The sequence below is a fragment of the Pyxicephalus adspersus genome, chromosome 5, assembly GCF_032062135.1.
Source record: "Pyxicephalus adspersus chromosome 5, UCB_Pads_2.0, whole genome shotgun sequence".
Taxonomy (NCBI): Eukaryota; Metazoa; Chordata; class Amphibia; order Anura; family Pyxicephalidae; genus Pyxicephalus; species Pyxicephalus adspersus.
This window is the reverse complement of record NC_092862.1, coordinates 11,886,794-11,914,066: the sequence shown is the minus strand read 5'-3', so window position 1 is coordinate 11,914,066 and position 27,273 is coordinate 11,886,794. Positions and strand designations below refer to the sequence as shown.

General features: G+C 37.9%; 1 protein-coding gene across 1 annotated transcript in view; it reads right to left on the bottom strand.

The window, feature by feature from the left end:
• LOC140331899 (transient receptor potential cation channel subfamily A member 1-like) overlaps positions 1 to 27,273 on the bottom strand; it is a 64,987-nt gene that overhangs the window by 24,745 nt on the left and 12,969 nt on the right. Inside the window, exons 6-13 of the mRNA XM_072413233.1 lie at positions 24,132 to 24,223; positions 23,909 to 24,023; positions 21,941 to 22,111; positions 20,763 to 20,833; positions 11,353 to 11,523; positions 6,463 to 6,581; positions 3,902 to 4,100; positions 2,438 to 2,639 (exon numbers count right to left, since the gene is read on the bottom strand). Of these exons, the coding sequence (XP_072269334.1) occupies positions 2,438 to 2,639; positions 3,902 to 4,100; positions 6,463 to 6,581; positions 11,353 to 11,523; positions 20,763 to 20,833; positions 21,941 to 22,111; positions 23,909 to 24,023; positions 24,132 to 24,223 (1,140 nt within the window). The remainder of the gene's footprint in view (positions 1 to 2,437; positions 2,640 to 3,901; positions 4,101 to 6,462; positions 6,582 to 11,352; positions 11,524 to 20,762; positions 20,834 to 21,940; positions 22,112 to 23,908; positions 24,024 to 24,131; positions 24,224 to 27,273) is intronic.

Sequence of the window (27,273 nt, the reverse complement as noted above, 5' to 3'; positions counted from 1 at the left end):
AATACTAGGCTGACTTAGAAGGCAGAGATGTTTATATGAGGAGGAGAGAGCAATGAAATTTGATTATGGACAGGAGATGGAGAAGCCTAAGTATGACCATACACCACTGGTAGAACATAGTTCAGGGTGCACAGGTAATTATGGTTATGGATTTTTTTTTGGGGGGGGGGGGATTGCAGAAGCTGATTGTGGGAAGGAGGGGGAAAAGGTTGTACTGAATTGTTGCTCTTGAGTGTAGAAAAGATAATAGAAGTGGCTGATAATGTTATACTAGAAGAACAAGGATATGGGGAAGAAGATGATTGTGGACTGGAAGAAGGGGTCATCTATTACCTGCCTCTCTCTTTATTGAGAAACAATAATTTAAACTCTTTCGTCAGCTATGTGAAGTGTTAATGCAGATTTGCAGTAACCTCTGTGGGAATTAGCCATTATAAAAAGGTGACATTTCTGAAAATGCTGGGATCTTAAAAAATTATCTGTGATCCTAGAGTTCAGCTTAAAACACATGGTGGTGACCCCCGATGAAGGGTTACAAGTGGGCATTGCCAGTAACGAATAAACAAAATAGTGAAATATTCAGATTGTTGGAAATGTAACTGATCCATATACTGCATTGACTTTATCGGTCATTTGATTGTCTCTTGATTTATGACACGCCACAGTTAATCAACTAAAATCATGAAATATCACAAAAGTATCTTTTCCAGTTTTTCTGATGTATGATTATCAAGATGTACATGCAGAGGGGATGCTTTACAGTATTGTGTTGTCAGATCCAATACACTGGAATGAATGGCTGATGTTGGTGACAAACTATAACTAGAAGCTTATATTTGTTCTTTTGGCTAACAATGGGCAATGGGTACAGCTGTTCATCAGGATTTGTTTGACACATCATGTGTGTGTAATATCTAATCTCTGAGGACTCTGCAAGGCATCATTAGATGACTATGCACTGTGTAAGGGTACTATTAATTCCAATATTATGAAGGTATTAGTGATTTTGGAAGTGTCATTTTTAAATAGAATCAGTCACAGCTGGGGTTGTACAATCAGAATATTCAATTCTACATTATTATTACTGTACAGCCTGACCAATAAAAGATTTAGGTTTCATCCAACATTTTAGCTTTGCATACTTTGTCTCAGCTTGTCTCCTTGGTTTAAGTGGTAAGGGACAAAAGTTGCCTAATATCTGACAGCTACTGCTTTGTCAACTGCCTGGGCTCACAAATTCTGACCCTCCAGCTTTTATGTATACATCATCCTTCTGAAATATAATGCATGATTGGAAGTCACGTAGTGCCTGCTGAGCTGTTAAAGATTTATACATTTCTGAAATGGCAGAGCAACTGTAATATTCTATATAACACAAGATTTGACAAGTGATAAGGTTTAGGTATTTTCTGTACAATGTTGAGCAGCAATTTATGTGTTTCTGAAGCTGTTGTCGAATATGAAAAGCTGAGCTGCCAGTATTTTAGATCAGTTGAAAATAGAATATACCTCTAAATTTTCCGATCTTTTCTTTAATATTTAATCGAACCCTAGCACTTAAACCTACTCTCATTTAAACCCTAATATGTAATTTATCCCTATGTATAAATCCCTAACAGATCATTGGTCCCCTTAACCCCAAACTATAATGCTTTTTACTATAGATCCAGTTTTGTATAGATTTCTTAAAGGTTACAACATCTGTTTTTTTTTTTCTTTTGTTGGTTGTTAAAATCCTCACAGGTTTTCCAAATCTTTCTAATTTTATCCAAAATTTAAAGGATTGATTTCAACTTAAAACAGTGCATGTGGCTCTTATGCCTAATGCTGATCTACCCTGGAAAACCTACCCATACCTAAAATCCACCTGAAAATGTATCTTTACCTATAAATGTCTTTGCCACTATTTTCTTGTTGTGTGCCCAGTTGGGGAGATCCCCCCTCTCTGTTTGTTCTGGGACTGAAAGTGAAGAAAAATGTAAGGTTGTTTCTTGGTTAGGGATAGAGGAAAATGTAGGACACTTCTGGTGACAACTGTCTAGATAGAAGAAGATTTCTCCTACTTTCCCACACAAAAAAAAAAGAACATGGTCAAGGATTTCAATCCCTAAGTACTTTATCCAAAGCTAAAAAGTTTTGGCTTTAGCACTACATGACTGGGCATTCTAATTTTCCTAAAATGCACTTTAAATATTGTTCAGAATACCACCTATTGATTTTCCATGGATCGGTCAAATGGTGTCCGACTGCTTTCCTCTGTCAATGTGGACTTGTACCATGGGTGTTTTGATTGCATGCCAAACACGGAAAAACAAGACTTTTTTATATGAACCCAAAAAACCAAAGTCCTAATTGCTCATTTAAAATACATCCATCAATGATAAGCATAGGCTAACACATGACTAAGAGAAGAGATGGCCAGGCATTGAAAGGGTACCTTAATCTGAAATGTGACTTTTTTCAGATCGTCATCTTGGTTTATGGTGAGGTCATCATCATAAAAAAGAGATAATGGAGAACAGTTGCTTTGGATATGATTTTCCAGCTTGGTTTTGCTCTTTTTGCCGAGATTCTCTTCAATCTGCAGCAGTATAGTTGCTTGTTGCATTACAGCATTTGCAGTGGCGTTATCATAAACCCTGTGGTAGAGTTAGGTAAGAAATTACAGTGGTTTTCACTTAATAATGCAATTTAAACAAGACTGTATCACATAAACTTACACAAAATTGTGTATTGCTTAAAAAATAATCACTAAAAGATCAATAAAACAATAGACCCATAGCTCAAATGTAAAAATGACTCGGTCTATGTGGGCTAAATGGGCATAGTGGTTGGTCCCCCACACCATCCTGCAAAGAGTTTGTATGTTCTCCCGTGTTTGTGTAGATTTCCCCCGGGTACTTCGGTTTCCTCTAACATCCCAAAAACATGCAGTTAGGTTAATTGCCTTTCCCTCAAAATTGGCCTTAGACTGTATTAATACCATGGGACTATGGTCATATGAGACCGTAAGAGATTGTGGGCCCCTTTGAGGGACAGCTAGTTATATGACTAGTTATATGACTATGGATTTTTTAAAGCACTGCATAATATGTCAGCACTATATAAGTACTAGTTAACAATATTAATCCCATGGTACCTCTGGACCAATTGTTACATTTAAAATGTCAGTGTTTTTCGGCACTTAGTAATAGTGAGAAATGTGGGAAAACATATGGCATAGCTTGGGGTGGCCTTTATGAATGGGGCTTTGGATTCAAGATTTTCTGTCCTGAGATTTAATTTCAGCCCCGCATGTAGACCGCACACTCCACATGTCTATGATAACACAGATCATCTCCTACCTGTTGCTGTAAGTGTGCAAACAATATGCATTTTAAAACCAGCCACAGCCATATTGCTGCATTATAAATGCACCTTTAACCGTTGCTTCCATTCTGACAGCATGAAATCACTTGTGATGTCATGGTTGCAATGCAAACACAATGAAGAAACATTCTGCCTTCATTCTCTTTTAAAGTGCATCCCCGCAGAGTGATGAGTATAAGGTTTGAAAGCCAAAATGGATAATTTCCACTTATGGACTTGTAGAAACCTGGCTGTCAGCACTGCATGTGGCTGGCACTTGATGAGCCTGGGTGCAGTTTTAAAACAGTTCTGAGATATACATCCACTGTCTTTGAGTTATTTTAAAATGGCACTCATGACTCAAGTGGTGCCATTTTTAGGTTTTTTTTCTTATTACTGGAACTCCCTCCCTGTTTGGTTCACCATGGAGGCCAGTACATATATTTTCTCTTTTGTATGTTGGAACTATTGACTTACTTTAGTCCAACACTTGTTTTTGACTTTTTTTATGCTATACGCCTCTCTAACATCCTACCATCCATACATAACATACCTTTGGAAGGAATCAGCAAGCAAGGCAATTAGAAGGTTGATACAAAGGATCGATGAGACTCCAAGAAACGTGCCACACAAAATATAAGCCATAACAGGGTCGACTGCATACATGTCTGAAAAGTTATAGTCGTCCACTAGTGTCATGCGAAAGATGGTGAACAGCATCTGAGGAACACTGGCCATATTGTTTACCAAGCCTAAACAAAGAGAGACCATGGGATCATCAACTCATACAGATCAAGATTAACATACATAGAACAACAAGGAAAAAAAGAGGGGTTTTTTGGCAAAAGTTTAGTTGTATTCAAAAATTTGTATATCATATATACAAACAATCTTGATCACATACATTTTTCAAATATCTGCAAAGTAACATGTTCAGATAATTAGACAAATGGTCTCCCTCCTTCACACTGCCTATCTGCTATAATTGATATATCTACAAGGAATATGTAGGCCTTTATTTGACTTCTATCATGACCATGGTGTATTTTTGACATGTTAGGTTACTAGTATTTTATGTGTTAGATTGTTTAGAATTAACTCATCTATGTAATTATTGCACTATATAACTGATTGTGGATGCATATACCTGCATGAATACATCTCTATAGAGATACTAACATTATCCTATATGCATCTGAATATATTTCTGCATGTATTCTTAAATGTACAGCCTAATGTATTTTTGACTGATTTTATAAATTTGATATGTACCTAGGTTATGTGAAGCGATCGCTTTCAACTATGCCAAAAGTAAAAGTCACCCCTGAAGAATCCTAATTCGGGCAAAACCATTTGGGTATCGACATACATATACGGCACAATTTAATTACATACCTATATATTCCCAACAGCAGTCGATTGTCTAGTACCCATTTGGGCCCATTTGTCTAAATATCTGAACGTGTTACTTTGCAGATACTTGAAAAATGTATGTGATCAAGATTGTTTGTATTATTTATATACAGATTTTTTAATACAACTAAACTTTTCCCAGAAAAAACTTCTTTTTTTTGGTTGTTCTAAGTACCTGAATCCTAGGGTTGGTAAACTGCCCCCCCCCCCCCCTTCAGAGGGCTGAACTACTTTGATTTACAACAGGGGAACATTTCTTATATTGCTGAGGCATTACAAACATCCAATAAGTTCTTTATATACAAGATTATCTAAACTGAAGAGCAAAACTGGAATATATTGCAGTTTACCAATTTTAAAATGTAGTGACTATATTTGTTTGATTTTTTTTAGGCTTTTTTATCTTTATTTTACTTAGTGTACCTGTTAGTAACTTAATTCCTGTCCTAGGCTGACAATACTAAATATGCTATAGGTAAAAGAGAAGGATTAACACCCTTGGACAGGACCCTGAATAAATCCCTGGTGCTGTGTAGTTCACAGAGAGAGAGAGCTGTGAATGGTACTAATAGAGAGCACAGGAAGATATCAGCTCAATACATTGATAGAAAGAACAACAGGCATTTTTTTACACTTATTAAACAGGTATAACAAAACACTTTTAATAGTATACCAAATCAAAAGGGAACAAATTAGCTTTTTGTTGGAGTTTATACCTTAATAAGGATAATTTGAAAAATGATTTCCAGGGAAAACTAAAAACCTCTTCCCCCTATACAGCAAAGGTTATTTGCTATTTTTTGTCTAGGCCACCAATAAAAAAATGTTTATTGTTCTTATCCCCTGCTTCCCCCACCCCCAGGAGTAGGGGCTTTTTGCTTGTTGTGGACGTGAACTTGGTGTCCTCACTTACACTGCAGAACTGTTGGTCCTGCATTGTTCATGATAATGTAAATCTGATGGATATAAAATTGAAAAGAAGACTATGGGCCTGATTTATTAAAGCTCTCCAAGACTGGAAAGGATACACTTTTATCAGTGAAGCTGGGTGATCCAGCAAACCTGGAATGGATCACCCAGCTTTACCAATGAAAATGTATCCTCTCCAGTCTTAATAAATCAAGTCTGATGAGATAGACTGGTTGTGTGGAAGAAGGAAGTATATGGGAGTTGGGAGTTCATTTTATTGGCTGTTTTAAAAGAGCTTGACTATAAATAAGCAACTTACCATTGAAACAAAATATTGAATGATGTGACACACATTCTGATTGGTGATAAACATAACTTATAAATGTGAATATTCTATTGAAAACAATTATAAGATCTTTCTAAATTAGGATTTGTTGGACACACACAGGTTTGTTTTTCAGACAAATTTTTGCTACTGTTACTCGATCAATCTAGAGCTCAATAAATCAATTAAAAAGAGGATGGCATTTTGAAATTTTAATTCAGTTTAATCAGTTAGTTACATTATTTGATCATTTGTACAATTATAGAGATATGTGTGACCACCATAACAAATTATTTTATGTATATATGAGGATATATACTTTTACATACTCCATGTTTTAATAGTTTTTTAGTGCCTAAAGCCCTTAAGTCAGTATGACAGCCAAGCAATACCGTCAATGGCAATTTTCATAGACAGGTTTTAAGGCAAAAATACAAAAGAATGAAATAGAGAAATGAAAAGCAAACCTCCAAAGATGATCCAGAAGGCGCAGGCAAAGGGAATATAAAACTCTCCGTACAAAAAAAGGAACTTGAGCACGTCATTCACAATCTTTCCAAGCATAACAATGAAAGGACCAAGAAGGCTGAGATAGAAAAAAAACAATACTAAAAAAATTATTTATAAAATGTTTATTAAATTCAGTTAATTACCATATCACTTACAATGTACAAGACCTCTGCTCTGGTTTGTGGTTATATTTTGTCTGGATGCCTGCATGTTCATTTATGATGCATTAGGGGCCAATCATATATTCTGCCTATGTGTATTAAGTCATTTAATGCTAGATGAGAAATTGGTTTTAGGTTTGTTTCCAAGGTGATTGTTCTTCTGGTTTGCAGGGGTGAGAAGGGCAGAATGAACAGTTGTTTGCAGCACAGAGGAGGGAGAGTGCAATATTGGACTAGTAAATGATGAGACAAAACAGGTTGGAGGTCTGCTTGTGCCTCGTTAAAACAGTGGTAGACTAATACTGAAAATTGTTTCTTTACAAGAATAAGAAAAGGTGTGATAAAAATGAGTACAAGACGGCTTAAGTTAAGTTTCAGGTAGTGGTAACATTATATAAAGCCTAATAAATCCAAAGTTTGATTTTTTAATTCCGCAGGATCCAGCCTTTTTCCATCTCCATCTGAGTGCCCTGTCCTTCAGGTGCCATGTTTAATTGTTGTGCGGCACTTAATTACTGCTGTTAGAGCTTGTATTCCTTTACTATAGAATAGCCCTGAATGCCCTTCAACCTGTTAGTGGTTCCAGGGAGTGAATGTGATTATGCTGCCGAGGTTCATAAAATATAGACTAAATTCCTAACTACCTGGTTTTACTGAAAGCAATTTCTGGGCTCTGCAAAGTAGAGGGGTCACTTGAATTCATTAAAAATATAAACATAAGCTCAACCTTCCATTTTTAGCATCCTTTTCAGTCTTTTGTCCCTTCATCTCATTTCATTGTGCCTTTTGCTTTGAGGGTTTATATTTTATCTCTATAATGTAAATGAGAAATCTCCTTGTCTAATTTTTGCTTTTCTGTTTTTGTTACTTGGTCTTTTTGTGTATTTCTTTTGCAATTGACTGCTTTGATGTTATCCTTATCTATACTGATATCTGTGTGATCTCTTTTTCTTTTTATATATATAAATAATAAAAGGTTATAAAAAGAGCCTTATAGCTCTGAGTGCAAAAATTGCTTATACTTCTTTTTTTTCATGTGATAGTTTTTGGTAAAATCTTGAGCAAGATTACTTTGTGTTATAGCATAACAACACTGTTTAAAATAAAATAATAAAAACAAATTATGAAATTCGAAATTACTGGATCAGTGTGTGTGTGAGATGTGTTCTTAAATGACACAATAAATAATAAAAAAACTTATTAGAAATTGCATTGTAATTTGAAAAATGCTAAATGCAAACAGGGTCACCTTGTAAAATATACAAATTGTATTGGGTGGGTTGGGGATAGATAGGCTGGGGAGTAAAGAGGCAGATGATGTCCATCTGCCAGGAAATGTGATAAACTCACCATGTGTAATCAAATCAGAGTAGGAAAGAAGAGGAGCTTGTACAATGTGCAATACTGTAGGTAAGGCCTAAATTAGGCTTTAAAATGCTTTGGACAAACATAGTTTTATACTCAACTTAAAAGTTTTAAAAAGCACAAAATAAACCAAAGGTTAAAAAAAATGTAAAAAAGGCAAACGTTTACATGTTACAAATGTTAAAAAACGTTTTCCTAAATGATGGAAGGAAATTTAGAACATTTTTGATTCTAAGAATAAATTTATACCAGCTTTTTTTTCCCTAATGACAACCATAAATTTGATAACGACTTTGATTGACTGTGAATCTATTGCTGCTTGAAACACCTCCTGACTTGAAGATAAATTATCATCTTTTAGAAGCTTGTATGGTGAACCTGATCTTGGTAAGAACAAGACAATCAGTCATGGAGCAAAATACCTGATGGCTGTCTTGAAACCCAGCAGAGAAATGACCTGAGGGCCAGTTATCCAGGATACCATCATGGAAATGTAACCTCATCATAGTCCAAGGAGGTCTGGTTACCAAGCAGTAAAATGACAAATATTTCCAACATGCTGGCATTGCTCCTCCATCATCAAAGCCTTTAGACATTCTAGGAATCCTCTGAATGTTAATGGCAAAAATGATGCCTGCTCACAAACAACGGACAACATGTGTGTCCCAATAAAAAAAAAGTTGTACATGTTTTAAATAACTTAAATATTCTGATAATTCTTATATTTGCAAATTGTTGGTACATGAGGAAGAGCATTGCCATGTCAGGCCATAACTATATTATATAGTTATATATATATAGGGAATACGTCTAATGTCTTATTTATTAGGAAGGGTTGAGTATATGTAAAAAGTGACATGTTGTTTAAAAACCAATGGCTCTGGGTATTACTGCTATACATTACATTTGCCATAAGGTTCTTGCAGTAAAAGGGGGTATTACTGAAAAAAAAAAACTTTTATCATTTATATATACTTTTTTGCTGACCATTATTATTTGTAGGTAAATTAGTCCAAAAACTGAATAGGTACAGAGGCTGACATCTTTGATTGGTTCTCCCTTGCCTTTGTGAGCTCAGCTTTATTGTAGTCTACAATAGGCTGATACCAAGTCAGATTCAGATACTTACAATGGTTGTATTTAAAAACAATCATTAATTATAGAGATATGTAAATTGTGTCTATAACTACTTTGAGTAGTTACTTTGTCTTTTAACTACTTTGAGTTGATGTTTTTAACTCCACTTCTAGCCAAATGTTTTTGAGAGGGGAAGGTATTATTTATTGTTTGAATTGCTATTCATTTGGAGGGATTATTCCTTCACTTTCTGTCCTACCTACGTGGGCAAAAAGACACAGCTTTAAAAACCTGAACAAGTTCTGCTTCCATACTCAGTGTACAAGAACTTTTAAATAGTAACTGGGCTTATACTACAGCCAAAATTGTTTTAAATTTGAATATAGTAGGCAGAATTCAAAATGCTGGTCAGATTTTTGTTTGCCATTAGTTGAAAGATTTCCATCCATTTCATATCCTGTGTACTCAACAGAAAGAAAAATAAAATCTCCTCAAACTGAGAGTAACTTTTATTTATACATTAATTACTGATTGCAGCTAAAGTTTCCCTCTATACCTGTTCTGGTGACTCTGTTGTTCTGCTTTGTTAATCTGTTTTAAATTTTCTAATAGCTGTCAGATTTGCAGATCTTAAAAATCCCAGTTTGCATATAACGAACCAAGCCGATCATGACTGGATGGATGGGGAAGGAGATTTGTTGGCTTATGTCACAGAATGGCATGGTGTATGTCCAGTTTCTTGTCCTTTTTACATGGGAGGATCCTAGAAATAACTTTTAGATCTGTAGAGAACCTCTGCTATAATTTCTATGTCCACAGCTCACAGTATATTGTAATGGTGGTTATTAGGACAGAGCAATGTAGCCTTAGTAGTCAATGGTCACCAAGGCAAGGAGAGAACATGGGCTTCCTCAGCAGGGATGCAGACAGCAATAAAAAGCTCCCCACTCTTTCCAAAAAGAAAAGCACATTAACTTGCCCTAATTACAGTTTAGTGACATCTGGTTGCTATGTAATCACTGCAATTTGCACTGCTTTATTTCATAAATCTGTCAGTAGTTTAAAAGTACATTCACTTATGAAGATCTAAAGATCAAACCCAAATGAATGATGATATAATAATGAAATGGAAAGGAAGGCTGAGTCCCAAAGAGGGACTGTGCCTGTGTAAGTCTTGCCTGTGTATACACTTTATTGCCGCAGGTAGAGTTCATCAAAACATTGGAGGTTACATTTTCTTTGAACACTTATGATAATTCATACCTATAACTTGTAATTAGAAAAGATTACAGCAGTTCCGCCACCTGAATCAGAACGGCAGCAAAACAATTAGAATGATGTAATGTTGTTACACTAAGTGCACAGATGTCTATTAAGGACTGACTTTAACATGAAAGTAGAATATAAAAAGGTGCTATAACATAACCATCAGAGGTAACTCAAGGTGTATATACAGCAGTTTAATGACAAAACAAACCTGCCCCTTGTCTAAAAAAAAATCAGTTTGCTTAGATACCTGTTTCCAGCAACATAAACCTAACTTTCTTTTATTTCCATACATTTAGCTGGTAACAGCCAAAATACCTAGTACTTCCAGGTATGAAGGAGCATGTGACTCACTCTATATGACTGCACTGGTCCAATTACCAAGACTACACAAGGTTACCTCTCCTGTCACAGCTGAACAGAGCAGTGAGAAGTGCAGGATCAAACTGGTTTACGAGAGGTCCAGAAAAAAATCAGGTAGGTCACAAATTATATGCCCCCAGAATTACCTTTACGGCACTCTCTGGTTGGCCCTTGGCCCCTGCTGCTTTTACAAAAAAGAATAAATAAATAGTAGGAAAGCTAAGCATTCTGGTGGGCTCTCCCTACAATTGCTGGTGGGCCCAAGGACCCATGTTCGGCCCTGGAGAGAGGATTATCATGAACCTGTTGCTTTGGGCTAAGTACAGGTTCAAGTTCAAGCATTTGGCCGTAATTCTTGATTTTTTTAACTTGCTTCAAAAAAACAGATTGGCACTTGCACTAAAATCTCTTGTATCAGAGATTTTCCTTTCCACTCTTACCAAGTAAAGCTATCCAATACTAAAAGAACAAATGCTGTAATTTTGTAACTTTTTTGAACCAAGAAGGTCGCTGGGATCCATGCAAATGATCATTGACCTAAACTCATTACATGAAAAGGTCCTAAAAAAAAAAACTATCCTGTAAGATTTTGGAAGGTACGACTAGAATCCTTACCGGATGGCTCTTGCATGCTTCATCACTCTCAGCCAGAGAAATATAATAGTGACGGAAAAGACACGGACGTGAGACACATGCAGGTCCTTGTTATTCTGGACAACCAGATCAGCTATATGAGTGATGATCACAGCACAGAGTAGAAAGTACACCATCCAATCAAAGACATTCCTGGAGGAGATAAAACAGATACATGAACAACATAGGAGTGTAATAAATCACCAGTCAATTATCCAAAAATAATTCAGGAAACTCCAAATATTTTCACATACAAATGTTCAAATTGGTCATGATATTAAAGTAGACCTGTGCTCAGATGTTGACAGACGCCATTCAGGTTTGATTAGAGCTGCCACTCAAATACAATCTATATAATTCTCCTTTACTCTTCTGCTTGCTGTGACATAGAAGAATATATAATGAGGTAAACTGACATAGAGAGTAATTAGACACTCCCAGGAGAGGAGAAGGCTATGCCATGGCAGGAGGGAGTGTTGATAGTGAATTGAACAGTCTCTATTGAATTGAATGCCTCTAGTGAATTTAGAGGCATTTGCAAGTGCCTTAATTGTTCATGGAAAGCACAGTGCAGGACTTTATGCTTTCATTGGCTGCTAATATTGTAACATGTTTACAGGTGGAATGAGCATAAATGTGACCCTATAAAGTGCTGATGCACCTTGACGCTGAGGCAGAGCTCCAGCAGTCATCTTTTACTATATTTACCCATCAGATGTCTGAGTAACACTACATGACATTGCAAAATGTGCACATTGAGGATGCTTGCGTAAGACATATATGCATGATATAACATTTAGAAGTCTACTTATAAAGCAGTGAATCTAATATTCATCAAACAATCTATGGTACTGAAAACACACGAGCAGAGCTGGAGAATTTTTGTGAATGTCAGAGTGTGAATGTCAGAATTTTTGTGAATGCTTTTTGAATAGACCCCTTAGATCCTCAGATTGTACAATGGCGTAGGGCTCTACTTGTAGATGGCTTTATGCATGCATTTCAGTATAGGTCCACTTTAATGGTTGGAATTAAACATAACCCATATAAAACTCAGTTACAAAACAAGAAACAAGGCACACCCTTGGCACACCCCCAGTCATACATTTATCTTTTAATGCTGACTGTCAAAGATTTCATGTAGGTACAAAGACCTATAGAGTTAACCAAAAGGATGCTACAATCCTCCCAATGTTTGAAGATGAACTGCAGCTAAGATGTGTTTTTTGTTCTAGAGTGAGTTAGGAAAACTTGAAACGTTTTCTAATGAAAGTTCCACTTTTAAATATGCTTGATCGGTCAAGTCATTATTGTAGAAAGGGGCAGGTGATGTCCTTTCTGCAATAATCCTTCTTGCCTGCCTGATGGCTGAGTGGAACAAAAAAAGCTAAGCTGTGTATATGCACCTCAGCTTTGCTTGCCAGGATACCCGGCATTCCTGGCTTCCCTTGCGCTCGCTGAGAATGAACAAACTTCCACATGCAAGTGTGGGAGTTATGTCCTCCCAGCCAATCCAGATGGCCATTTCCACAAAGTGAAAAAGAAGGCAGCGTCCTGTGAAGGAATAGGGACAGGTGAGTATAGTAGGTTTACCAACTTTTGTTTCCATTTTTGATGGGTGTTTCTCAAACAGTGTTGCGTCAAACCCTAGGGTTTCTCCTGAGGATGCTAGGTGTTCCAGTTTAAGTGACACCAATTATACTTTTGGATATCTGTAAGGGTGACAACATTCCCAATGGCCAGCAGAGTAAGATGCCATCTTACCAATGACCACTACACCAATGTACTGTGAGCTGTGTATATATTAATTATAGAAAGGTGTTCCTTGAATATCTGAAAGTTATTTCAAGGGTTCCTCTTTATTAAAAAGGTCAGGAAACACTGGTTTAGACAGTAGCATGCTTTAGGAGGCCCATTTCACTTCCAGCATGACAGTGCCCTACATAAGCCATCTCCATAAAGACATAATAGTTTGAGGGGTTTGGTGTAGAGGAACTCGAATCTCCTGTACAAATACCTGACCTCAACCCTGTTGAGTTTCTTTGGAACGAACTGAGGTGTCATTTGTGAGCAAGTCTTTCCATCCAACATCAATACCTAATTTTACACAAGCTCTTTTGGCTGAATGATCATAAATTCAAACTCCAAAATCTTGTCATTTAATCCTTCCCAAAAGGGCAGGGGCTGTTATAGCCACTAATCAAATTTATTACTCAAAGAGGAACTAAACACAGTCAATACCTGACCGTTTCATCGCGGGCACTTGCATCTTCACCTTCTTTCTTTCCATTGCCCGATCATTGACTATTTTTATTGTCTGGGCCGGAATGACATAAATTGCACCTGCAAGGGAAGCCAGGATTGCTGGGTATTCTTGGCAACAATTGCATGGGCAGCTCAGCAAAACTTGACAGAAGGGCAGCAATCAGACAGGTAAGAATAGTTATTGCAGAAGGGACATGGCCTATCGCTTTCGGCAATAAACACTTGCCTGATCTCCAATTTTTAAAGTAGGAATTTGGTTTTATAATAGGGTATCCTACATCAAGCATATGCAAGACATATGAGTGTGCAGAACAAAACCGCTGTATGCAAAAATAACAGGTATTTGACCCACTCAAAACTCTCCATAGAGCAAATGAGGCAGAAACATTTCAAGAAGACACAGTAAAAAGGTATGTATGCAAAAAATTATTAATGGTTCAGGGGTACTAAAATAAGCAGGGGACCTTAGCCTGTAGATGTTCTTCAAATCAATTGATCCTATTGAAGAAATCTTAATAGCAGACCTTAAAAAGATTATCTGGTGGGGGAAAGGGGGTTGAACATATTTGGATCCAAAACAGGGTCTGTCTTTGGCTGTATCCTAGCATAGAATAACAGAAAATTCCCCTATTGGGGTTTCAGTTTATTAAGAAGAACCACACAGGCTACAGGTAAAGTTCTATTTCATCTGTTTTATAGGCCACACCAGACAGTGAGCAAGTTAAGCTAACATCTGCATGGTGAGTCATTGTGACACCAATACAGATAGAACATTCAGAGGAAGCAAATTCAAAACAGACACAAAGGAAATATTTCTTGCTGTGGAATAGAAGGATAGCGGTTTACAGAACCCACTGGGCAAAGTCAAAGAAAGACGGCCTCATCAAAAGCTAATTAGACTGTGACCTCAGGGAAATGTATTATTGAATGAGAGGAGTTTAATGGGTCCATTGGCCTTTCTTCTCCCTCTATTTATAAACATTTTATAATTGAGAACTGGGTTGCAGATTAACCTCATACAGACTCCAGGAAGATGGGCAGGATGGAGCATGTTAAACAGAAAGGACTTTGGGGTCAGTTCACTAAAACATTGCTGTATTTTCATTGCGGTACATTTATTCCTTTAGTGTTGAAAACATTTTCAGTTCGCTGAAGATTTGAGCCCTTAGCAATACATTTATGACATGCACATTGTAATATTGAAAATACTTACTGTTATATTGTGTTTAAATATTACTAAATAAAATTATTTTTCCTGAACTCTACAAAATATGGCTAGCTTTTGATCAACAGCATTTTCAGTGCATCACAATTAACAAGGAGTTGGAAGCTCACAGAATTTCTGGCAGCATCAATAGGTAAAAAAAAATGTGAAAGTAATAGAGAGATATGTTGAGAATGTTTTTCTATGTTACCCGGACATTTTTTACCTGTCACTGTCACAATGATTGAAACCCATATGTGCATGGCTGCTTACACTTATCAGTCTGATCTACAGCAATTTCCATTTGCAGCATGTGACAGATTCATTTGGAATAATTCTGTCACTCATAAACAAAAGGTCTTAGGAACCAAATTATGTTTAAATAATTTTACGTAAAACTTAAAGCGGAACTTTTGAAAATGTTGGATCAGATAGGGCATTACTGCAGAAAAAGACAGGCAATGTCCCTTCTGCAATAATCATTCTTACCCGCCTGATCACTCCGAAGAACTATCAACTGTCTGGTTGGTTGTCCGGATACTTGGGAGCTCCAACTTCCCAAGTGTTTCCTGGGACTGAAATAGGTGCATGGGAGTTACGTCATTCTAGCTTAGCGGCGCCCTGTGATGGAATGGGGACAGGTGAGTATAGTGTGGTTTAGTTCCACTTAAAAGCTAAAGATGTGCATTTGTGGCATGGCTGTGTTGTGGTTTTAATAAGTGTATGTGGGAGCCATTCTGATTTTTAGAAAATGTGGGATGAGGTGTGATGGAGGCTCTGATCTGAGAACTGAAGGGAAAGCTGGGAAGGGTCTTTGATCTGAGATCCACAGGGGAATATAGTGAAGGTCTCTGATATGGGGTCTAATGGATAATTTAAAGGGTGCTCTGATTTAAGATCCCCAAAAGAATTTACAGGGAAAGTGTGTCTCCATTCGTTTGGAAGGACATTTGCTTGTGCGTTCGGCTGCTGCTTTGTGCAGAGTCTATGGACCAGAGTTTTCTATCCAACAGACTTAACAGACCTAACAGACTTAACAGTCTGCTTAATTCCAGCAGACAGGATAAATGAATGGGTGAGAGCAGCTGTGTTAAGCACATACTTTAGGGGACAATAAGTGATTTCTACTGGCCACTGGGGGGTCTATCATTGAGTTGTGCACTGGGTCTATCATTGAGTTATCACTGGGTTGTGCACTGGGGGTCTATCACTTTGATGTGCACTGGGGATCTATTACTGGGGGTCCATCATTGGAGTGTGCACTGTGGGTCTATCACTAGGGTGTGCACTGGGGATCTATCATGGAGGTGTACACTGGGGGTCCATAACTAGGGTTTGCACTGGGGGGCTAACATAGAGGTGTGCACTGGGAGTTTGTCGTTAAGATCTGTGCTGAGGGTCTGTTACTGAGACCTGCTCTGGAGGATGGTCTATCTGTTAGGAATCTGCTCTAAAGGGTTGTGGTGCACTGCATTATACCTTCTCATGGTTGTCCTTTTTACAATATTCAAAGTTATATGGTATGCCCCGTCCTAAAGAGACAACACTCAAGAGAGAAGCATTGTTATCCTAGGCAGCTTGCACTGCGTTTGGACTATAGAACATTCTCTTTTCCTAATGATAGCATACTGGAAAGAATTCTGCAGTCCACAGATTAAAGTTGAGCAGGACAGATAACTCATGGGGCCGATAAGTGCAGCACAGATACAGTACACAGGAAGTTACCATCTCAAAATGTTTTTAATGGTTTATTTACCAGATCAAAAGAAAGTTCAAAGTTTGGGTTTCCATATACTTCAATGACTGACAGGTTGAAGAGCTTTCTAAAGGCCAGAAAGTCTTTAATATTGTTTTCCTCCATTAGACTGGCATGGAATGATGCTATTATCAGACCTTATTTATAAAGAAGCATGCCCCTGAGGTCCAGTGGTTCTTTATTCCCACAGTAATATGGAGCAGCTAGTAACCTCATGGTTCAGGGCCTCCTGTTCAGTGATATGTGACGGGTCTGATCAGGTAACACAGAGCCGGATTCTGTTGCGTGACACTGCTCAGTGTTTTCCTTGTAACCCACATGATAAAGTTTTCAGTTTTGTGGATGAGAAAGATAGTAGCATTCAGGCAAATCTGATATCACAGATTAAGGAATTCTCTATCTACAGCCTGGGCTGGTCTGGGCTCGCAGGGTGGGAAAATAATTGCCTGATACTGGACAGGATTCAGAAGATACTAAACCGGAGAATGAAATTATTTCCAATTACAACCTTACAACTTCACATTCTCTGCCCATGACCTGTGTTTGCTTTTCATTCGAGCAATTATATTTAAAGTGCAACTGCGGGAAAACAGGTAAATACACATTTATAATTAATCTTTTATAAATTTCCTGTCCTAAGGATTAGTAATTATATTCAGAAATTCTTGGGCAGAGTCAACATAGGGGTCTATTTATAAAGTAGTACATTCCATTTACTTAAACATTCCCCGGTGGAGAATCTTTCAGGTCCACGTGTTTTAATGGCAGTTCATTCTCCACCAGGGAATGTTTCAGAGAATGTCAGAATCACTACTTTAGGAATATACTTCATAGAGTCAGTAGGAGCAACTATTGTGGCCATTGCAATTGGCAGGTGCAGCTCCATTGGGAGCTCTCCAAGACTGGAGAAAATAGACTACCATGGGAGAACCTAGGTGATCCAGAAAGTTTGAACTGGATTTCTTAAAAACCATCTGCTATCAGTTGACAAATGTTTTCAATCCAGGCCAGATAAACCCCAGGTTTGCTGGATCACCCAGGTTCATCCATGATAGTCTACCTACCCTAGTCTTGAAGAGCTTTTATTAATCAGGCCCATTTTCCCAAGCAGTGTAATTTGAGAGAATTGACTGTTTGCGTAGCAGGAATATTGACAATGGTGGCACAGTAGCTCAAATGATAGCTCTCTGGCCTTTGCAGTGCTTGGTCTCAGGTTCAAATCATGGAGTTTGCATCTAGGGCACTATCATGGAGTTTGCATGTTCTCCCTGTCTTTCCTCCCACATTCGAAAACATGCAGCTAGGTTAATTGGCTTCCCCCAAAAATTGACCTTATATTGTATCAAAAGACATATGACTATGGTCAGGACATTAGATTGTGAGCCCCTTTGAGGGACAGCTAGTGACATGACTATGGGACTTTGTAAAGCGCTATGTAACATGTTGGAGCTATATAAATACCGTGTAATAATAATAATATACAAAAAGTTTTTGTTCAGAAATTCAGTTTGTAATATTGTTATAATGTATTATGGTTATTGCTTAGAGCAAAACAAAGAAATGCCTTTGATCTGTGCATAATGTCAATTCCAGGAAACAGACAACTGCAAAAAGCAGGTTTAACATATATCTAAAGGCATAACTTTTTCATTTTGATTGGAGTAAGGGAGAATTAAAACTGCTGTCATTTTGTTTTCTGTAAGCACATATGGCCAATAAAACAAAAATTTGGTCCACCATTTTGCTTTGCTCTACACTGTTTGTTATTAACTGATCAACCAGCTTGCTATTAGTATTTGCCTGTTTCAATATTGGGTTAAGTTGGGCTTTAACAGCCTCAGGAGCCATGAAATGTACTGTTCACTGTTTCATTAATGAATGGAGTGGTAAGCTGCTCTCTAATCAATAGTCTCAGAAATACAGTACAAACGCAGAATAATATTAAGAGTCAGAAACCAAAAAAATACAGTGGTTGGGTAACAGTGATGAAATCGGTAGAGACAGACTAAAGGAAGAGCTTAATAGGGAAATTGATAAACTGTGTCAGCGTGACTCGGACTGGCTCACAAAGCCAAATGAGGAGACGACGATGAAAAAAATGAGAGAGAGGAGATTTTCACCTTTATCAGGCAGAATTACATACAAGACATTTGTATGCAGCCTGAGTTTAAAAATGAAATGCTACAGGTGAAAATTTGAGGTTATTTAGTGGTACATAAAGTGGAAACTAGCAGCACAAGTACAAGTAGACACCTTAAGAAAACAAAGATACAGCTTCTCTCCCCAGTATTCCAGAACCTTTTACTGGATTACAGCACCCTATATTGGCACATGATGGTAGCCTATATTGCAAAAAGGTACGTTCCCTGTTTACATTGGGGGTCAGCAAGGAATACTGTGTTATACTTAAGTGTCCACCAGAAAATGTCCTTTTTTACTTTGGAGGTCACAGGAAATCTTCCGTATAACTTGCAAATCAGACTATGTACCATTTCACCTCCATGAGTAAAATCACAGAGACCAATACTATAGATATTGCTGTTTAGTAAGACATACGAAGCCAGGCTATCTCGCAGGATTTTCCTCAATTTCACCTGGCAAAAAAAAATTAAAAGGTCTGGCTAAAAGTAATTGTTATACTGCAGATTTACAGCTCTTTATTTTGGATCCAGGCTCGAAGTATCTTAAAAGGAATGGGTGGATCAAACACTCCATCACTCTTCCAGGCCACGAATTTGAGGTGGATGAGAAACACCTGGCTGATTATAACTAATGGGAGCTGGTGTATGAGAATGGTGATGCAGTTGGATTCTGAGGCCAGGGGTCTTGGGAAGAAAGGTTGTGTCAAGCCTGTGTGCAGGAAGAGCCAAGGAGGTCTCCCAAAAAACTTAGGTAAGCTGGACCATCAGCTCTGGGGAGACAGTGCCACAGAGAGCCAGGAGGAGAACAAAAGTTATTTTTTTCTCTACAGTGATGATACTGTTTCCCTGCAAGGTAAATCGTAAATGTTATCTTTTTTGTCATGTGGTTGAAGTGAATAAAAGTGGGCAGAGTGCCCTGAAATCCCAACTGGAGTTTGAAGAACTGTGCAAGCAGTGACTTTGATGCCTATCCCCCAAAATATACTGTATATACAGATATAACCTATTGTAGGTTTGTTCCAGGATATTGCTATTTAAGTTCATAAACTGCCTTAACAACACGAAAAACTTGAAACAAGCTCTCACTGACCTCTGTAGCTACACGTAATACTGAGTAACTCATCCAGATCACAACAAGGACTCTGAAGTTGGGTTTCTGTTGTTTGATCTCTATCCCATGTATTATCATTTAATCTCTTAAAACTATGGACATATTGTGGTGGTCTAAAAGGTAATTCAAACAACCCAAATAATTGCCCTTTTTAAAGTCAGCAACTTATTACTTATGGCCTTACACATAAAAAAAAAAAAAAAAAAACTCTCCCCTAACTCTCTCCCATAGCTTTTGAACCTAGCCTAAAAAATAACAGCACCTGCTGTTTGTTTATATTGGAAGGCTGGCAGTAAGTACCTGCTCCAATGCCAGTGCTTCATTTGTAAACTTTGAAGATTGTTTTCTCCACACTGCTAATAGAGGTGACTGATGGATTGTTCTAAAATTAATCTTTTGTTAAAACTGTACATTCACTTACACCATCTGGACCCCCTTCCTGACACAAATCGGCTAGTAATAATAGGTGAAAAATGCTCTTGAAAATTTACTGCAGTGCCCCTATACCTAGATTTACCCAATTATCAGCCTGGTGTAATCCCCCCACAACAGCACTCAGACTAATACCCGTCCTATTTCACCTTCCCCTGACTCCAAATGCATTTTGCCACAATGGCTAAAACTATTTACTATTTTGTCTCTCTGCTCTATTTTTGCAGCTGTCACATTAACAAAGTGATGCAGTGCAGTTATTACACTGTCCCTCCAAGCTATGAGTTCAGTGTAACATTGTCTCTCCTTCGTGGCTATCCCCTCCAAATATAGGGCAAACAGAACACTTCCATTAATGCTTCCAAGCTATACATTAGTGCTCCGCCGAACAAGTCAGGTTACTCCCTGCAGGGATGAACACACTCGTCCATTCCAATAATATCAGGCTGCACTGTGCAGTATCAGAGATTTGGAGTCACCTACCAGAAATCTTTAAAATACGATGGTTGGAGTGCCTCCAGGTCCTCTATACTTTTCTGTAAGTATTCCTTTTCCTGCAAGAAGAGTAAATACCACTGTCATAAATATAGAAAATACATATTGCAGACAGTAGAAAAAATAGTTGAAGTGAAACTTGGAGGGTCCATTGAAGAGCAGGGCAGTACTTTTACTTTCAGACCTAAGGTTATGATATGGATATGCAAATAGCTACTCATTTTTAAGAAGCAGTAAATAGGCTTTAAAACTGAACCCTGGGAATCTGTAGGAAAGTATCCTACAGTGCCCACCTTTACTGCCCACACATAAAAACCCTAGGGGTTAAATACTGAATTAGCTTGGATGTAAGAAATAGGATTCCTCCCTTTTGTATCAATAGTTCTGCAAAGCTGCTTCACTAAAGTGGAACTTTCATGAAAAAAAATCATTTACCTTTACCAGTCAAAAGCCCCAATCCCTCCACAAACCAGGGTCAGGGAGTCCTGTGCTGTCTTGGCTTCCCTTTTCTTTCCAGCCCCAGATAAAATCGCATGTATGGCCATCTTCTTTCTTACAGGTTCTTGTTTGCTTAACCTCAATTTGCACTGCACAGGCGCAAAATTGGGTGGTGTGTCCTACTGCAAACGTACAAAAAGAGTACTGATCCCACTGTACATTATGAGATTGGGCACTTTTTTTTACAATATAGAAAGACCCCTGATGATGAACGCCCCATGCCAGCCTGTGGGAAGGAGCAGCTTACAGGCTCCTGGGATATGTGATGCAAGTACTCCAGAAGACTGCAGGTTTTCCCCTCCAATCTTTACTGCAGCGGCAGCGGCGAAGATGGAAGAGAAAATGCAATGATATGTCCGCTTTAATTGGTCACAGTTTACCATTACCTTGGGCCAGCTCACATCTCGGGACATTGGAGACACAGCTTTTAATTCTCTATTGCAGACACTAAACAGATGAACGGGAGGAGGGGTACAGCAAAGTGTTGAGACGCAACTTTACCAACTTTTTTTTGGAAACTTGAAAATGATTCACTCTAGCTTGCAGCTAGAGAGGTTAGCAAAGGCTTGTTTTAAAGCTCATTTTTATCAATTTGGAAACATTTGAATGTCCTTTCTAAAAATGAAAGAATGAGATACATGACACTGCTACAATGACACACAACATACCTCTGGCCACATTGGATGACAGTATTTAAGGTCTTTCTCTAATTCCTTCTTCCTCCATTTCTTCCAGAGCTTCAGTTTTTTCCTGGATTGAAAGATTTCCTTAAATTCTTCCACCATTTGATAAATCATCAATCCCAATGCTATAACAATGAGGATGATTCTCCAAACATCCTAGAGAGGAAGCAGAAAATGTGGCATTTCCTTTATGCTGTACTTATTGGACTGCATCTTAATATAGATATATTTCCAGTGGACCTAATATAAGATACACCTTTTTTTTCTAGTGCACGCATGTTATGTAATGTGTAACATTTAAAGGTATTTAATATTAAGACCAAGACTTTTCTCGCCATTCCAATAACTTTTAAGTCTTTGTGGAACTCCTGCTATTTCATTATATTCACAGCTTACAGTACTTTATCATGGTGTACAGGGTGAAGAATATCACTTACAATGTAGGAAGAATGTCCCCCTTACAGATAGCTAAAAAAATCTTTGGTGTCAGTTAAACTGAACTGAGAGACACATTTCTCATTGCTCAAGGAACCCCTAGCAAACTCTGGAGGTGCCATGGAGTTCCGTGGAGTAAACTGACTAGCACAGGTCTGTGTTAAGTGTGGTCAGAAACCCAAAGGAAACTCATTATTAATAAGGAAATTGTCAGGATCACCAAGCATTTAGTATACTTTTAACTTTATTTAAACACATAAAAGCTGTAGGTAGTTGATTGTAAAGGACATAGCAATGTACCCTCAGTGGTCAATGGTCACTTCACATGAGAGGCACAAATTGCTCAAGGAAACCCTGCAATCTCTGGAGTAACCCTGGTTGAGAAACACTCATTTAGACTCAGAGGGGACACAATCATGTAAATCCCGGAGCCTGTAGTTCTTGGTTGTGTTCACAAATGTCTAATACTGATTAGGCCCTGTTGTAGCCCATGACATTGGGAATTACTCCAAAGTTACAATGTTGCAGTCTAAGTAAGTGAAGATTTAGAAAATGCCTCATCCTGCATGCAGCAGACAGATCATATTATCCAAGCCTATGTCACTAGAAGGGTGCTCAAAAATAACTTTTTTTTTAATGTTACCAGATTGAACCTTTTTTTTTAAAAAAAAAAAGTTAACTAAGGTTTCTCGCTCTTCCAGCAGGTCATATCATACCTTTTCACCCCAAGGGTTCAGTTAAGCACTAGGAGCTGATGCATATACTTGATACTTGTGAAGGAATATAAGATATACTAGTTTCTAGGACAGTTGGAGCTATCACATAGGAAGAACATAGTCCTGGCTGAGCTACAACTTTAGAAACGTAACAGGGTTTTCAAAATCTGAATGCAGTGGTGGGGTAGCAGAGGTAAGATAAGTATATCCTGCTGGGGCAATCAAATTGAAGTTATTTCTTTGCTGTCTTACTTAGGGTCGCAAAACAAGAAAAGATCATTTTTTGTCCTAATAATACATTCTTTCTACCTGTTTTTGAAAAATATGTTCAATTATTCCTCATGAATTCCTTCTATCCTTTGCAGAGAACTGCATATCCTCAATCCTTGTGGCTACAATTCATGCTCCATTCAGAATGTCTTCATTTGTAGCCACCCCAATGTGCTGTAAAGAGTTAAAACTACAAGTATAAACACCCCCATCCATGATAAACAATGCAAGAAATCATTGGACATGGATTTTTCTTAAAGTGGAGAAGCTGACTTTGCATTTGTGCTGCCTTCTAGTGTTCAGAAAGGCATAACGAAAACTACGAGCAGCCAGAATGCATAAAGCAACATTTTTCAAAGCAAGAACACACTTAAAAAATATAATACTTATCCATAACTGTGTGCTTGTTGCTCTTTAATAATTCTTAATGTGAGGACTGCCTTTAGAGTTTATTTATTTTTCCATTTGTATTGGCAATCCTTATACTGTGGGTGCCATGTTTTGTATTCCCTTCACGCACACCATGACGTACCTCTGGAAACTTGTAAGGGGCTTCCTCTGTTCTTGGCAGTGAGGAAGCAATCCCTAGAGCCGTCCACGATAGGATGAATAGAAGATTCAGTGACAGCGCTATAGCGATCTTCTTTCTGAAAAGGGAACAGAACACAGTAGCTGCTTTCATCTCCAACAGCTGAGAGGGAGCTCTGCCCGCGGGCACTGTCAGTTAACGCAGTGAAAATGGTCTCTGGGCTTACCTGCCAAAAAAATTCCACTTTACTTCAATTAATTTCTGAATAACAGGGTGCATGATGATGTCTAGCTGCCGGGCCTGCACAATGACTTCCAGCTGGAGAAGGAAGACAAAGACAGATTTAATATTAGTTTCAGCAGATTTCTATGGTTTCCATTTGTCACGCACATCACGTACAGTCCACCTGCGATCGACGCAGATGATGAATTCTCAGTCAGTGGTATAGCAGTATTGACAGCATGGTTGCACCTGCTTCCAGGCTCATAGCCCTTCAGGGCTTCAATTTGACCCTAATTCAAGGATAATTTCTTTTTATTGGGAAATGTATAGCCCAAATCCAGGTTTATTCCCCCTTTTATTATTGCCCAGCCTTTTTTAAATATAAAGCACTTTTCACTGCAAAATTTTCTTTTAGCCTTGAACTGCCTTCTGCAAACTGACCGTGTGGTCAGTTTGCATAGGCCACGAGAGATGATAAAAACTTTTTTTTTTATGCAGGGAACTTAAAGCTGAACTGAACCAAAAACAAAAAAATCATACTCCAAAAAAAAATTACTCCCCTTTACTTCCGCAGAGCCCCTGATTTCTCTGGCACTGTCTCGTTTGGGTCCCGCGCTGTCCTGAAACTTGCCTTTGTCCCGCTGCCATCTTCTTCCATCTTCTTCCTTTTCTGGCTACGTCCCCTGATCTTGCACTGCGCAGTAAATGGGGAAAAGGGGTTCTAATCTCACTGCCCATGCCTTTTCTCTCATTATAGGAGAAAAAAGCCTCTTCTGCTGGAGCTTTTTTTTTTAATTTCCGTGGAGCAATCAGGCAGGTACTCCCCCCTCCTCTTGGATTATAAGCTCTTCTGAGCAGGGTTCGCTCCTTCATCTGTGTCATTGTTTGTATCTGTCTGTCATTTGCTACCCCTATTTAATGTACAGCGCTGCATAATATGTTGGTGCTATATACTGTTTATTAATAATAATAGTAATATTAGGAAAAAAGACTATTATAGAAGAGACATCGCCTGTCCCTTTGTGCAATAATGGCCTGCCAAATCTAATCGAATCTCTAAAAGGGGGAAAATAAATTCCAAGGTAAATCATTATTGTTGTGTCTTCTTTCAACCTAACTATGAACAACTAACTTTCTGAAGTTTATGCTATTACATGGTCTGACAAAAATTTATCACTGACTATTTCTGACCAGGATGCTGGACCAGGCTCATTACTGTCCAGTCCGTAGGTTATGGTTTCTATATTTTATAGGAAAAAGTATAACAAAAAATTAAAACACATTTATGGATGAAAGAGATGAAATTCACAAAAATTAAAGACAGAAGAATAATGAGATAAACTAAACTACTATTATTAAGGAACTGAACTCTGAGAGCTGTGCAAAAAAGCTGGACACTGTTGGAACAAAATGAAAAAATTTGGCAAAGGACTGAGGCAAGTGATGCCTGCAGCCAAAGTTATTACCAATGATGTCTTATTCTGCACTGTTTCTCTATGCGGAGGCAGCCATCCTGATAGAGGCAGGTTTTGCTTCCTCATGACAGAGCCTCCAGCAGAGCCAACTGTGAGCAACAGTGTTCAGTGGTGAATAACATCACCAAATCTAACTATAAATTTCCTGATACTGCAGGTATACAGCTATGGAATCTTAAGATCCTGGAGTGCTTAGGCACATTATTATGTTAAACTTTTGTACTACAGTGAGCTTATCCTTTGGGTGAATATGCAGAGGTTGTTGTACATGATCGCTTTGGAGCTGCAAAACTATTCACTTGGAAGCCTGTACTTTCCACAATTCAATATATAAGCCTATGCCTAGGGCAGCTGGATCTAGCCCTCATACAAATTAGTTATGATACATATTTCCTTCTTACATTTCCTTTTCTGTGGACATTTGTGGCTAAAGAAAACAAGATAACTTTTGGGGGGTTATCTACAATAGATGCTGGTAACAGACAGAAGACCGCATGCAAAAGTGCATTGCAGCAGTCTTTATTAAAATATAATTAATCAAAATAATTACAATACACAAAGGACAAAGCATTACAAGGTTTGTTCATCATTATAGTGTGCCTAGGGCAGCAAGATATTTAAAAACATCTCTTCTTACTATCAGCTTTAGAACCTGCATCCAGTTAATTTGCATGGAGCCACAGTAGAATAGACTGTGATATAGTGATATAGTTAGGTTGAAAAAAGACACCAAAGTCCATCAAGTTCAACTACTAGGAGAAAAAATTGATTGAAGATTGAACATTCCAGATAGCACTATACATGCATAGTTGATCTAGAGGAAGGCAAAAAAAACCTTATAAATGATGGTTCACTGTACTAAAACTGGGAATAAAAGTTCTTTCTGGATCTTTTTTTCCCTGGATCAACAATCCCTGGTGCCATTATATATATAGGTTATATAATTATAACGTTGTCATGCGATGCTGTGCTAAAGCAATTGTAGTGGAAAACCTTATACTTTACATTCTGGGTCTATGGTTATACTTCACCATTTCTGGGTGTTTTAATAATGGGCTCATATATACTATATATTTATATACAGCTTGACATTCAAAAATCCGGCCATCGATAATTCCGTTACTTCAGATTTTGGAGCGCATTTTCAAATTTACGCTGTTTTCTGGAGGCGTTATGTTTTGATGCACTGTACTCCAGAATCAGCTGTTGGGTCTTGCTTGCACGTGCTTACCTGCTCATTTCATCTCATTTATTTGTTTTCTGTTAAATGTATACAGCATAAATAACCGTTAAAAATCCAGATTTTTTGAAAATTTGGCACTCCTCATGTTAGGAGGTTGCCGGATTTTTGAATGTCAACCTGTCTATTTATATAGCGTATATATGAGCCTGTTATTAAAACAGCCAGAGCAAATGTAAAGTATTTTCACAAATGTAAAGGACTTTCCACCACAATTGCTTTAGCACAGCATTGCATGACAACGTTATATTTCATCTTCATGATACTAAACAACATTTTTCTTCTTTGTGGCAAGAACTCATTAGCTCTTTTGCCCTGGATCCACAGGGCCATTCTGCTGAATTTGACGGCCATGGACACATTAATGAAACTAATTAAATCTGCCGTCCGGTTTAACAATGCTGAAAAAATCTTTCCGCCTTGGCAACCGC